The following is a 12,686-nucleotide window of genomic DNA, read 5'->3' as shown; positions in this document are numbered from 1 at the left end:
GAGATGCCTCCAGCGCTGCCCACTCCAGATGGGTGACATCATTAGCTGGATGGTGGGCTCTGTGTGAGGTATGTGCTGTTTGATAGGTGTTATCAGTCAAAAAACCAAACCCTTGATCATTTCAGTGTTCAGAATAAACTTCCACTTTCCCTGATGCATCACCTCATGAATGAACATCAGAGCCCTTAACCCCCCATTAAATTAATCATATAAGTGGCATTTCATTGGCCTTGCTGGGTGTTGAAAGGTATTGAAATACTAAAAAACCAATAAAACTATAATTAGAAATTAATAAACAGGATGCCTGACATTACCAGCATCTTTAATTTTGTGTCCGACCTTGGACTTGCACGTTGGGGTGTTGAACCCAGAAAGTCTCCAATTTTGTGTTACAGAAGCAAATCCAGCAGGATCTCAGTGGAATCCCAGTGGGGTATCTCTGGATTTTAGAGACGATATCTTGGAGACAGAGACAGCCCAAACCTGATGCCTGCGAGCTGCCTGGATCAGCCAGCTCAGGTTGGAAGGAGTTCACAGTCCAGCCCACGTGGGGTGTTTTGCCCACACTGGGACTGTGTTGGTCCCTTCCCACCTTAGCAGACAGTGGATTAGGGAATTATTTCCAAGGTAATTATTTAGTAAAGCTGAGAAACCAGCATTTTTTTCATTAGAGTTGTAAACAGCTCTATAATGAAATTATTTAGTTATTGTAGTGCCTTTCCAGATGAACAACAAATCCTCGCTGGGTTTGGCCATAACTGCAGGTTTTCCTTTTGCAACCCTACTGCCAGAATCTTGGTGACTGGGGTTGCATTTCTTTTACCATGGTGCTGCTGGTATTTTTTATGAGCATTTTTTACACCATACTCCGTATTTACCTTAGAATTTTAGTTATTTTTAAAATATTATTTTAATTTCTTTGAGTTGCTTCTGAAAGCTCCTTGTAAAGCTTATGAATAGTCCTTCATGTGTTCCTGTGTGCAGAGTTAACTACAGTTAAAGCACTTCTGCCAGGTGAAGGCTATTTTTTGTAATTAGACTGGGCCATCACAGGAGTATACCCAGGCTTTTGGTTGGGCTCCAGCTCCTTCAGCTGGATCCAGATGAAGACACTAAGGTGTGGTACCACACAGTGAGCAGCAGTCAGAAGAGGAAGTTGAACCCTTGCCAAAACCAGAGAACTCCTTCCCTTTTTGTTTTTTTTGGTTTTTGTGTTGTGTTGGAGCCTTTTTTCACCACACCTGTGCCCCCAAGGTGCCGCATGGGATGATGTTTTTCCTTCCCACCTGTGATGCCCCCGGTTTCTGTCCTGCTTGCACGGAGCTTGGTGGGGTGGCTGCTCCTCCTCTCCAGTACATAGCGTTCCCAAAATCTTCGACAGCGTTTCCTAACTCTAATGACTGCAGGTTTGTCAGGTTTAACCCCTCTGTTGTCCCTCTGCACAGGAGCTGGTGGAATAAGATGGGGTGACATGGCCATCCTCCACCCGGCCGCGCTCCGGGCGTTACTCAGGCTGTTTGTCTGCCTCGGCTTTGTTTGCTTTTAATATTCCCAAGGTGTCAGCCAGCATCCACTCCAAGGCAGAGGCTGCTCTCAAATGGACTTCAGAGGGAGCAGGATTAGATGTTTGTTAAAAATAACAGCATTTTGTTTTGTTTGGATGGTTGTCTTGTTTTGAAATTGGTGAAAGCTGTGTGCTTCTTCATATGCACATGGAATCTGGTGTCTCTCTCTTTTTTGAAGCCTGTCATCACAAGATGGAGTTGCAGCTGTCTTGTTCTCCTTTTCTTGCACTTTTATGTTCTTCTTGTGGGGTTAAAAATAGCCCAAGAGGAATCACTCTTGACTGAACGCTTCCTCTTTCAAACCCTGGATTTTTAAAGATTCTATTAAATGGTTTATGTAAACATGCAAATCAGGAGCAGTGGTTTTGCTGCAATAGAATGAGCTGTACCCAGTGATTCTGTCCCTTGCCGTTCCTGGCACACCACTCCCGTGTCAGGTGTTGGACAGATTTATTGGGAATTTGCGCAAGTTTGTGGCAGAGGAAATGACATCATTTGAGCATTAGCATTGCTAACGTTCTCCATATCTAGAGTATTTTTGCTTTTATAGAGCACTCTTAGGCTTCAGTCTGCTGTTAGATGTTTCTGAGGAAGAGTCACATTTCCCTGTGGAGGGCCCAGAGCGGGGCTGAGGCTCCTTTAGCGTGAGAGAGGGCCTTGCTTGCACAACCACAATGTCCTCGCTTTGGCTTCAGGGTCAGGAACCAGATCCAGAGTTCGTGCTCAGCTTCCATCCACAGGCAGCTTACTCAGGCAAAGGTACTGAATCTTTGTTTGATTGTGAACAGGTTTGAGGTGTGAGCACCCCTTAGCTCTCTGCAGGGACCCACATGGTCACCAATGGCTAACAGGAATGTGAGCCCTCATGTCAGGGTGTCCTTGGGAGCTTCCATGATGTCAGGGCATGGATTATGGATTAGAGGTGCTCTCCTGATAGCCCTTCTGCAAGGTGCCTTTTGGAAGTGCACTTTTCCTTCTGTGTTCCCTGAATCAGCTGTACCCAGAGGCAGCTGGGCTGTAACTCAGCCAAATCCAGGTCAGGCTGAGGAGCTCTCTGCTCCAGACCCGTTTCCTAAAGATCCTCTTTCAGGGTAGCAGGTGAGCTAAGGAAGGGCATTAAAGCATAAAACTGTGTGTGTCTGGTGGCACAGCCAGCCCCAACCTGCACAGTGCCACAGGCAGGACTCCCCTGGGCTCAGCACTTCTGAAACTCACACAGTTGTTGCTCAGGTTTGTATTCACTGCTGTATTTGCCTTGAGATACTGCAGATCACAGGCTTGGAAAGGGGAAAGGTGACTTGATTTCCCTTTGCACCAGAGACCAGGAGAAATTGATATTCAGAGCACCAGAAGGACTCAGAGTGCCCAGTGGAAAGTGTTCTGAGCTCATCACACTTACAATTTCACACTTATCAAAAGGTAAAAGGAAGAAGGCACTCAAGTGGGCATTGTGGAATCCCACTCGTGGCAGGGTGGGGACCTGAGCCAGTGATAAATGCTAAAGGTCAGAGCAGGCAATCTAATCAGTACAGCGTGGTCCCCAGGCTGCTTATCACAGCCACGTTTAATCTTCTGCTCTTGCAAGAGCCCTTTGAAAGGGAGGGGAGGAGAGTGGAGAGCTGGTGATCTGGTGGCTTGGCACATGTTGGCTTTGGGTAGCTGTGAAGAGTGTGGAACAGCTGCACTGCTGCTGGGAGGGGTTTGGGGAGACAGAAACACTTGCAATTATTTTAATTATCAGTACTTCTACTTCAGTGAAATTAAGCCAGTTTCTCATTTTTACTAGCATTGAATGCCAACACAATGGTTTAGTGTCACACCTTAAAGGAAAGTGTCGAATTCAGAGGGGGCTGCTCTTCCCAGAATTGTCCATTAAGCTGGGAATACATGAAATGTTCAGTAATGATACCCTAGGCCTTGTGTCTTGCAATTAATTAAAATAAGGAGTGAACAGAATTGAAGTGCTGAGTTTGGGTTATGCATTGCTGGGCTTTACACTGGGAGGGATATGCAAGGAAATGGATCCTTTCCAGCAAGGCTTTCCTTCCTGTGTCACAAATCTGTATCCCAATGGCTCCATTGATCCCTGCTCTGAAAGGTACAGCTGTGACACTGCTGGTGGTGATGGGGAGAGGTTTCTGTTGTTTCAGCTTCATTCTTGCCCCAGGCATTGCCTTCTGACTCTCCTTCCATCTCAGTCTCCAGAGGAAAATAATGATAGCATGTAGCCAAAGAAAATCTTTAATGGGACCCTAGGATCCCTTTGTACCAAAGTATTTCTCTTGGGCAACAACATTAATTTTGTAAATTTTATCATGCACAAAGAATAAAAAATTACTTTTAAGCTATAGCTATATGAAACTGTTGTGGCAGGCAAGGTGAGGAACCCAGGCACAAGGAACAGCTGAGAGCTCAGAGAGCTTTGTTGGGTGCAGGGAAGGCATGAAAGGCTTCAGTATCAGTTGTGTGAGCAAGGGATTAATTCATGCAGCCCCTGTCCAGCTGGGCAACTCCATCTCTTGTACTGGTGAGGGCTCATCCCCAGTTTGGTGAGGAATTGGTGCTGGTTCTGTGCCTGACCTGGGTGCTGTGTGTCCTGCAGTGCCCGAGGAGCAGCTGCACAACATCGACGAGTACGACCTGAACGTGGTGCGGCTCTGCTTCCAGGCCTTCCTCCCCGATGAGCACGGCAACTACAGCATAGCCCTGCCTCCTCTGATCTCCAACCCCATCTACGACAACAGTGAGTACCAATGGCTCAGCCACATGGCTCTCTTTGCTTTCCCCTTTTGTTCTTCTCTTCAGCTTCTTTCCCTTCCTGAGGCCTGTGCCAGCTCTGAGTCGCTTCTGTGGCTTGGGACTGCCAGGTGCATGGGTGTCCCATGGCAAGGCACAGTGAGCAAACATTCAGACACGATCCCAGGGTGAAATGTTGGCCAGCCAGAGTGAGGATTGTCCGTGGCATTCCTGGACTCACACCCAGGCGTTTTTCCAGCCCTTGTTCACCGCAGCAGTGTGATTGCAAGGAAGGGTTCATGCCTGATGTGCCAAGGGATTCAAGTGATAGTAGTGAGATGCATGGCTGCCTCCAGGCTGATCTGCTTTCCAAGAGTCCTCTGGAGCCTGTTTGTGCCCTCGAGGAGTCTTGCCTTTGCCTTGTGAGGGCTCTAGAATGTGACCTGCAGGAGAGATTCTTGCCAGTGGGAAACTGTGTGAAGGCCTTTTGTGTCCTGGTTGGTGGCTGTTCCATGTACAGGTGGGCAATGGAGGAGTCCTTGGTCACCCAGGAGGGTGCAGAAGTGTGTGACACTCCTTGGCATTGTTTTCCACATTCCACAAAACTGGGCATCCCTAGGGCATCAGCAGCTGAGGATTTTAGCCCCCAGTGTGTGCTGGACTCCTCTCTGGGAGCAGAGTAGCAAAAGAACTCTTAATCCTGAAAAACTTCCCTGCAGCGTTTTTAATTTCTGCACCATGAGCATTTCCGTGCTAAATATTTGACGTCCATTTTAGCAGAAAGTACTGAATAAAATGAATCTGCATTTCCTGAAGTTGTTAGGATTGTGTTGATGTGGGCACAAACCATTGTGAGTATGCTGAGTATGATCTCAGATGGCTCTGATATAATTAGAGTCTCCTCCAGAACGATGTAGAAGCTGGAGCTGCTAGCATTGTGTCACTGAGAGCCCTTGCACTGAAATAATCAGGGCTGAGATAAAAAACTGATGCACCAGATTTGCAGCTCTGCCTCAGCTGCCATTTAAAAATGTGCCAAATCATGATTACAGCTGGTGGGCTGATGTCAGAGCCTGCAGAGCTGCTGTGGGGGAAGCAGGGGCGGTGCTGGGTGTCTGTGGGCAGCTCTGACACCCTGAGCCCTCCCTGTAGCACAGCAGCTCTGTAAATAAACCCAACCACACATTGTAAAGAACAGCCCTGCTCAGTTTCACATCCTAGTTGCTTTTAAAAGTGTCAGCCTGCTTAGAGCTGCTCTGTCCAACAGCCAGGCTGTGCCCTCAGGGGACAGGGACTGCAGGCTGGGCACCCCTGGGCTCTGAGCCTCCACAGATCTGCTCAGATTAGGAGCAAAGAGATACCATGGGAGCCAGCTTGGACACTTCAAATCCAGATTTTCTTCTCTTTCTCATCCTTCATAGCTAGCCCAGCTCTTTCCAGAGAAGTGTGACTGTACCAGGGCACAGGCTGCCCAGAGAAGCTGTGCCCCATCCCTGGAAGTGTCCAAGGCCAGGCTGGATGGGGCTCTGAGCAACCTGGGATAGGGGAAGTTGTCCCTGCCCATGGCTGGGGAGTTGGAAATGGATGATCTTTAAGGTCCCTTCCAACCCAGACCACTCCTTGATTCTCTGCTGTTGATGCCATTCAAGCACACAGAAGTGAAACATGGTAAAATTAGGCTTTTCCTCACAATTCTTAATTTACCCTTCCTGTGAAGAGCTCACTGTGACGCTGCCAATCACATGGCCCTGTGCTGTTTCTGGGTTTGTTTGGTTTCCCCTCCCTTGAAGGGTTCTGATTCATTCAGCAAATGAAGTGGTGTGTGTCATGTAGTGCATGGGGCTGAGCTCCCACTAGAACAGTGACAGTAGAACTGCAGATAGTAACTGCCTAATGGGGACTGGTGAGAGGTTACCAGAGCTCTACTCTAGGTGTAATCTAGCTGTACTTGGGTAGGAATTGATTCAAACTGAGAGTCTAAAGCAAATTGGTTTGGTTTGGTTTTTGATTGTTTGTTGGTTTTTTGTTTGGTTTTTTTTTTTTTTTTTTGAGGTTGATACCATGAGCTTTGATTTTGGTTTTCCTTCTCTGAGTCTGGAATGGGGAGCCTGTGGTGGTGGAGCGTCATGGAGAATCAGTTTCATGGTGTCCAAGCAGCACCAGCTGGATCATTCCAGACATTTTAAATGTGTTTGGAGCTGCTGCTCCAGAATGGAGCCAGACACCACCAGGCAGAGCGTGGCTCCATCCCACTGGAGTCACCCATGGCCATGAGATTGTGCAGCCTTCAGTGGGGGCTAATTCATGCTGGGAGGGAGGCACCTCTGCATCCCCAGCTGTCCTGAGGGCTGTTCTTGTACAGCCACAGTCTAGGGCTGGAAGTTTGAGTGCTTTGGGGTGAACCTGCTGCCCTCAGTGAAGGTGTGAAATTATGGAGCTGCTCCTGGACACCTGCAGAGGGAAACAGAGGGGAGGCTGGGTGGCCAAGCAGCTCTGAGAACAGAACTGCAGCCAGATCCTCAGAGAGGGGAATTCTCCTGACTTGCTAGCCCAGCTCTTTCCAGAGAAGTGTGACTGTACCAGGTCATCAGTCACCCACACAACTGCCCTGAATTCTGCAGCTTGAAGGGCAGGGGGGCTGAGCACAACCACTTCAGTGGGGGAAGTATTTAGGACTGCTCTACAATGGTTAGGGAGTGGTGGCACAGCAGTGCTGGTGTCTTGTGCTTGGAGATAAGCTGTAGGATCATGGAATGTCAGACCCTGCTGCTGAATTTCCTGTATGGAGGAAATTGCTTTGTGTGGATTTCAGGGTGTCACACTCTGAAGTCGCAGCAATTCTGGGCCATTAAATCTGCCTGTTTGCTTCCAGGAGCCCCCAACACCGCAGAATTGAGAATTTGTCGTGTGAACAAGAACTGTGGAAGCGTCAAAGGAGGAGATGAAATATTTCTGCTGTGTGACAAAGTCCAGAAAGGTAACCTGGACTAGGTTTTCTCTCTCCCTTTTTCCCAAATGGACACATTCCTGCTGGGGGGCTGAAACCCTCCAGCACACACCCCAGAATGGTTCGGGTTTGGAGCTGGGTGGAACAGCTTCCAGGTTCGTGGGATCTCAGCTCCTCACCTTGCTCCCCCTTCTTTCTGCTGCAAGTTCTCAGTTTTCCAGCCTGACAAGCACCTTCTGTTTCTCCTGGCCTAGATGACATAGAAGTGAGGTTTGTGCTGGACAACTGGGAGGCCAAGGGCTCCTTCTCCCAGGCCGACGTGCACCGCCAGGTCGCCATCGTGTTCCGGACGCCGCCGTTCCTCAGGGACATCTCCGAGCCCGTCACCGTGAAGATGCAGCTGCGCAGGCCCTCGGACCAGGAAGTCAGCGAGCCCATGGATTTCAGATACCTGCCAGATGAAAAGGGTACGGTTCCCACCGTGGGATGAGCTTCTGAGCAGCCATGGTCAATGCAGGGCTCGTGGTGGTGGCTTAATTAATAGGAAATCCACAGCGCTGCTTCAGCAAAGTAGAGTTTGGGGTTTGAAAGTTAGAGCAGTCAGTTATTCCCTCTTCCAGTGAAATCACCAGAATTACTGCTGGGTAACACTGGCATGGTTTGTTAGTGCTGCCATGCCTGCAAATGTTTTCCTTTAAATAATTCCTACTACAACTTGGTGCCACTAGGGAGCTCCTTTAGGCCATCCTTAAAGAGAAATACAACTTTCCCCTTCCACTCCTTTCTCTCCAGATCCATATGGCAACAAAGCAAAAAGGCAGAGATCAACGTTGGCTTGGCAGAAGCTCATACAGGACTGTGGTAAGGAAAATATTTGTCTTTTTCTTCTTGTTTGAGTGAACTTACGTTTAGCTGGAGCTGTTCCCTGTAAATGCTGCACACTCATGTTTTGTTCCATCATAGGATCCAACACGATGGAGAGGCCCAAGGTAGCCTCATTCCCTGTGGTCACTCCTGAGGGGAAGGCAATTAAGAAAGGTAGGCTTTTGCCTGCAGTCTGACAGTGCTTTAAGCAGATAGTGCCCTCTCTTTGCTTGAAATTCTAATATCTTGAGGCTTTCTTCCTGTAAGACAGTGATGCTTCTGACTGTACAAACTTCAAGCTATCAGTTCTTTGTGTCACCCTCAGTATGGGCCATAGAGGGGTGAAGTAAGCTGTGACTGTGTTCACAGGGGTCTTAGGGTGAGGGAAGAGACAAGGATCTGACTCCATGTTTCAGAAGGCTTGATTATTTTATGATACATATTATATTAAAACTATACTAAAAGAATAGAAGAAAGGATTTCATCAGAAGGCCGGCTAAGAATAGAAAAAGAAGGAATGATAACAAAAGCTTGTGGCTCGGACAGAGTCCGAGCCAGCTGACTGTGACTGGCCATTAATGAGAAACAACCACATGAGACCAATCACAGATGCACCTGTTGCATCCCACAGCAGCAGATAACCATTGTTTACATTTTGTTCCTGAGGCCTCTCAGCTTCTCAGGAGGAAAAATCCTAAGGAAAGGATGTTTGTGACAGTAAGCAGCTCTCTTGCTGCTGCCCACAACTCCGGGGTCCATCCTGGACAGCAGTGAAGCAAATAGACAGTGGAAACACCCGTGCAATCTTGCTGTCTTTCCTTTGCCTTTTACCGCTTGTACTTTGAAGAAAAAAACACAAAACCCCCAAAATCCCTAAAAAGAGGCATTCTCTCCGTAGAACCCAACGTGTTTCCCTCCTCGCTGACGATGTCCCCGGGGCTGGGAGCCCTGTCCAACCCGAGCCAGCTGTACGCGAGCTGCTCGCAGCCGCCGGCGGGGCCGAGCAAGCAGGACTTGCTGAACACCCCGTTCTGGGCGCTGGGCTCCCTCCAGCACGGCGGCAGCTTCAGCACCGAGCCGCAGGGCAGCGCCTCCCTGCCGGCCTTCCCCGACGGCAGCGCCCTGGCCTGGCCCGACGAGAAGGAATCGAGCTTCTTCCGGACCTTCGGCAGCGCCAACGGGCTGGGCGCCGCGGGGCTGCCGGGCCCCGAGCTGCAGCAGGGCCTCCCCGGCGGCTCCGGGCTGCCCATGGACACGGAGGACATGGGCTGCGGCAGCCTGAGCCTGGAGCGCTTCAGCGCCGCCGTGCTGGGCGGCCAGCGGCAGCAGCCCCCGCTCCAGCTGCCCCCGGCCGGGCCCGGCGCCGCCTTCCCCTCAGCGCAGCCCGGCCTGGCCGAGCCCGCCTACGGCTTCATGGACGCGGAGGGGCTGGGCGAGCCCCGGCTGGGCCAGCAGGGCGGCCTGCCCGACGGGCACTTCTACGACACCGACGGTGTCCACGCCGAGGAGCTCTACCAGTCGTTCCCCTTCGATAACATCCTGCAGAGCTATCACCCGTGAGCCGGCGCTGCCTGTGGAAAGCTCCGCCGGTGCTGCTGCCTGGAGAGGAGTCTTTCATGTCATTTACCCTTCTGGAGTCCCTGCTTTCTTCTCTTTCAGAATGTTGCCGTGCAAGTTTCAGGTTATAACTTAAAGGTTATTTATTGCAGCCCACAGTGGTGCCCCTAAAGAGGGAGGTGGGAGTGGGGTTTGGGGTTTCTGTACCTTAAAGTATCTTGTAGATGTGTTTTTAGAAGTGGGAACTGTTAACACTTAAAGCTTCCTTACCTTTGGGGCTGTAAAAGCTGGCATCTTCAGAAGGGTTAAAGTTTCAAGTACTTCACAGGGTTGAAGTTGTTTTGAAATAGCCATTTTTGCTATAGAAATTAAATTTAAATTTTGATAGTACAGAAATTAGGAAAAAAACCCTGCACGTGAGCACTCTAATTCAGTCCTGTCTAATGAATGGCACCTGAGTTCTGCTCAACTTACTTGAAAGATTTGGGTTTTAAATCCCCTTTCTATAAATATTCTTCTCCTAAAATGAGAACGTGTATTGATTTTCCACGCTGTCACCACACTCCGTTTGCTTTGAAGGCAAATTTACTCATAAATTTTTTTTAATGACTATGTCATTGTTAGATATATTTAAAAAGACCGGAAGGTTTGAGTTTTTAAATAGTTGTAAAAGCTCTGTTGTAAAGGAAATCACTGCACAAGACAAGGAACAGAAAGTGAGGACTTGTCTGCACTCCAGCCAGACTGCACAATCTCACAAGCCATGCCCCTGTAGCTTTAGGAATGAAGCTGATACTGCTCTGCAGCTTGTTTGTGTGTGTGTGCAGCTGCCATGTGAGTGAGATTTGGAAAGGCAGGAATCTCTGGAGCCAGAGTATCCACTTACTCACTCTTTCCTCAGGTATCCTGGCAGTTTCCTGCTATGCAAGTGACTGCTTCAAAAAGGCTCAGGTCCTGCCTCCCCAGCACCACCCCCTCCCAGGAGGGCAAAGCCAGAGGCTGCCCTGCTGCAGCCTCACCTCTATTAACAACTTTTAAAGCCATTTCAGTCTGTACTAATTAAAACCACTCCTCTGTCCTCCGTATCAGGGACCAGAAGTTCTTCCCACCCACTTGATTCCCAGTCTTCACTCTTAGCCTGAGCAGGAGCTGTTCCTGACACCTCCAGCTGGAGGTACCTGGCTGGGTAAGATACTCTGGCCTTGGCAACTTTATTATGCTCTTATTTTTTTAAAAGCAACACAGGGAAATGTCTGAGTATTTCTAAGGGACACAGCTGCTCTTTAGGGCAGGTAAGGTCCCCCTTGTCACCTTTTGGTGATGTAAAATTGCACTATGAGCACAACAACAAAAAAAAGCAACAACTTGTCCTCAACCCAGCCCCCAAATCAAACAAGCCACTTGAGATGTAGAGTTGTACACAACAAAAGGTGCTCCAGAACCCCTCTGTGGCTTTCAGGAAAGCAGGGATGCCTTCCCTGCAGGAATCCATTGCATTGGGAGCACTCCAGTGCTGCTGCTGGAGTTCCATCAGTCAGGTGAGCATTGGAAACTGCTTCCCCTGACTCCAGGTGCACAACAAACTGAAAACTGTTTTAAAGCAGTTTTTACTCACTTCTGCACCTCTCCTCCACTCCTAAGCAATAGAAAGGCCAAAGAAATACACAGACAGTTTGAATCGTGTTGTTTATTGTTCTTTTTTTTTGAAGTTCTCAGTTTTAAGTATATTAAATGTAAACATTTTGCTAACTTCAGAAAACCCTCTGCTCACTTTATAAAGCTCTTTGTAGTATAATTTGTTTTTACTGTATAATTAAATATTTTCAAAGTTCTGGTTTCCTTTATAAACGAGTTGGTTTGGTAATTAAAAGAAACTGGTTATACAAAGTGCTCAGCTTCTGCAGCTCCTCGGCTTCGTGACGTCCCTCACCACGGGCAGGCAGGGAAAGGGACAAGGTAGGTTCTGGGCTGCTTATCCTGGGCTTTTTTGGGGTATTTTCTGCTCCCTGTTGCTATAAAACCTCAGGCATGTGAGGGCTGATCTGCCTGAGCAGGTTTTGGGGCAGAGCTGTTGGTTTTTAGGCAGAGGGGACCAGGGCACAGATGCTTTTGGCTGAGCTGTGCTGCCAGTCCAGCTCTCTCCAGGCCCAGCTGAGCTGATGCAAAACCAAAATGCAGGGGGAGGCATTAGAGGTGTCCAGCTGGGGAAATACAAGATGGAATCTGGCTCTCACCAAACACCCAGTCTGGGCACTCACAAAAATACTCCTAAAAATCAGCTGAAGGCCCAAGTGCAACATGAATATTATTGCTGCAATATTCAGTGTGTGACGGTTGCAAAACTGGACTGGAAACAAAGTTCAGACCCCCAGATTACTTTTCTCAGTTTCATTTCTGCCCAAGAACTGCCTCAAGAGCTCAGGGATATTTGCATATCAGCTTCCACCCTCCCCACATTTGGGTACTTCAGATTTCCCATAAAAATAACCAGCCTGGGAGTTTGGGAGGAGCTCTCTGCCTTGCAGGGGCTGCACAGGGAAGAGCCTTGTGTGTCCTTGGCAGCCCTTTCCCTCTCCCCCCCAGGCTCCATTTTCCCTTGGAGCAGCTCTTCCCATGCCTGTTGTGTCCAGAGAGCACAGTCTTGTTTACATTTTTGCTTTCCCTTGTAGATTATGGAATTTATAAATTGTATTTTAGCTCACTGTGAGTTTCAAGAAATCACGCAGATATGAAATTCCCTTTTGTTTTCTGCATTCAGTTTCTTTAGTTTTCTATCATTAATGACATTTCCTTCCTGGCTGCAGATTATTATCTGAGAACTAGTCATGGAATGTGTTGCTCATAAGAGCTTTAATATTAAAACCAAAAATAGTATTTCTGTCTGAATCAAATTTCTGTGTTAGAAAAACAGGAGCTTCTGAATTACTTATGTTACAGACACAAGTTCTGACAGCCCAGCACAGGCAGAGCCTTAAAGGAGCTCTTTAAAAATGTATTTATTAACACTTTTAGAGCCT

General features: G+C 48.4%; 1 protein-coding gene across 1 annotated transcript in view; it reads left to right on the top strand.

Annotated features, from left to right (window-relative positions):
- The window catches only part of REL (REL proto-oncogene, NF-kB subunit), a 30,523-nt gene extending 17,841 nt beyond the window's left edge, over positions 1 to 12,682 (top strand). The window contains exons 5-10 of the mRNA XM_054290238.1: positions 4,168 to 4,308; positions 7,174 to 7,278; positions 7,503 to 7,715; positions 8,041 to 8,109; positions 8,212 to 8,286; positions 9,011 to 12,682. Coding sequence (XP_054146213.1) covers positions 4,168 to 4,308; positions 7,174 to 7,278; positions 7,503 to 7,715; positions 8,041 to 8,109; positions 8,212 to 8,286; positions 9,011 to 9,672 — 1,265 coding nt within the window. The 3' untranslated portion in view covers positions 9,673 to 12,682. The remainder of the gene's footprint in view (positions 1 to 4,167; positions 4,309 to 7,173; positions 7,279 to 7,502; positions 7,716 to 8,040; positions 8,110 to 8,211; positions 8,287 to 9,010) is intronic.
- The last annotated feature ends 4 nt before the right edge of the window (positions 12,683 to 12,686 follow it).

This window comes from Melozone crissalis, unplaced genomic scaffold (assembly GCF_028551555.1).
Source record: "Melozone crissalis strain CALT ecotype California unplaced genomic scaffold, PUWL_Pcris_2 ptg000081l_1, whole genome shotgun sequence".
Classification (NCBI taxonomy): domain Eukaryota; kingdom Metazoa; phylum Chordata; class Aves; order Passeriformes; family Passerellidae; genus Melozone; species Melozone crissalis.
The sequence above is the reverse complement of the archived record's forward strand: the minus strand, read 5'-3'. Positions and strand labels throughout refer to the sequence as shown.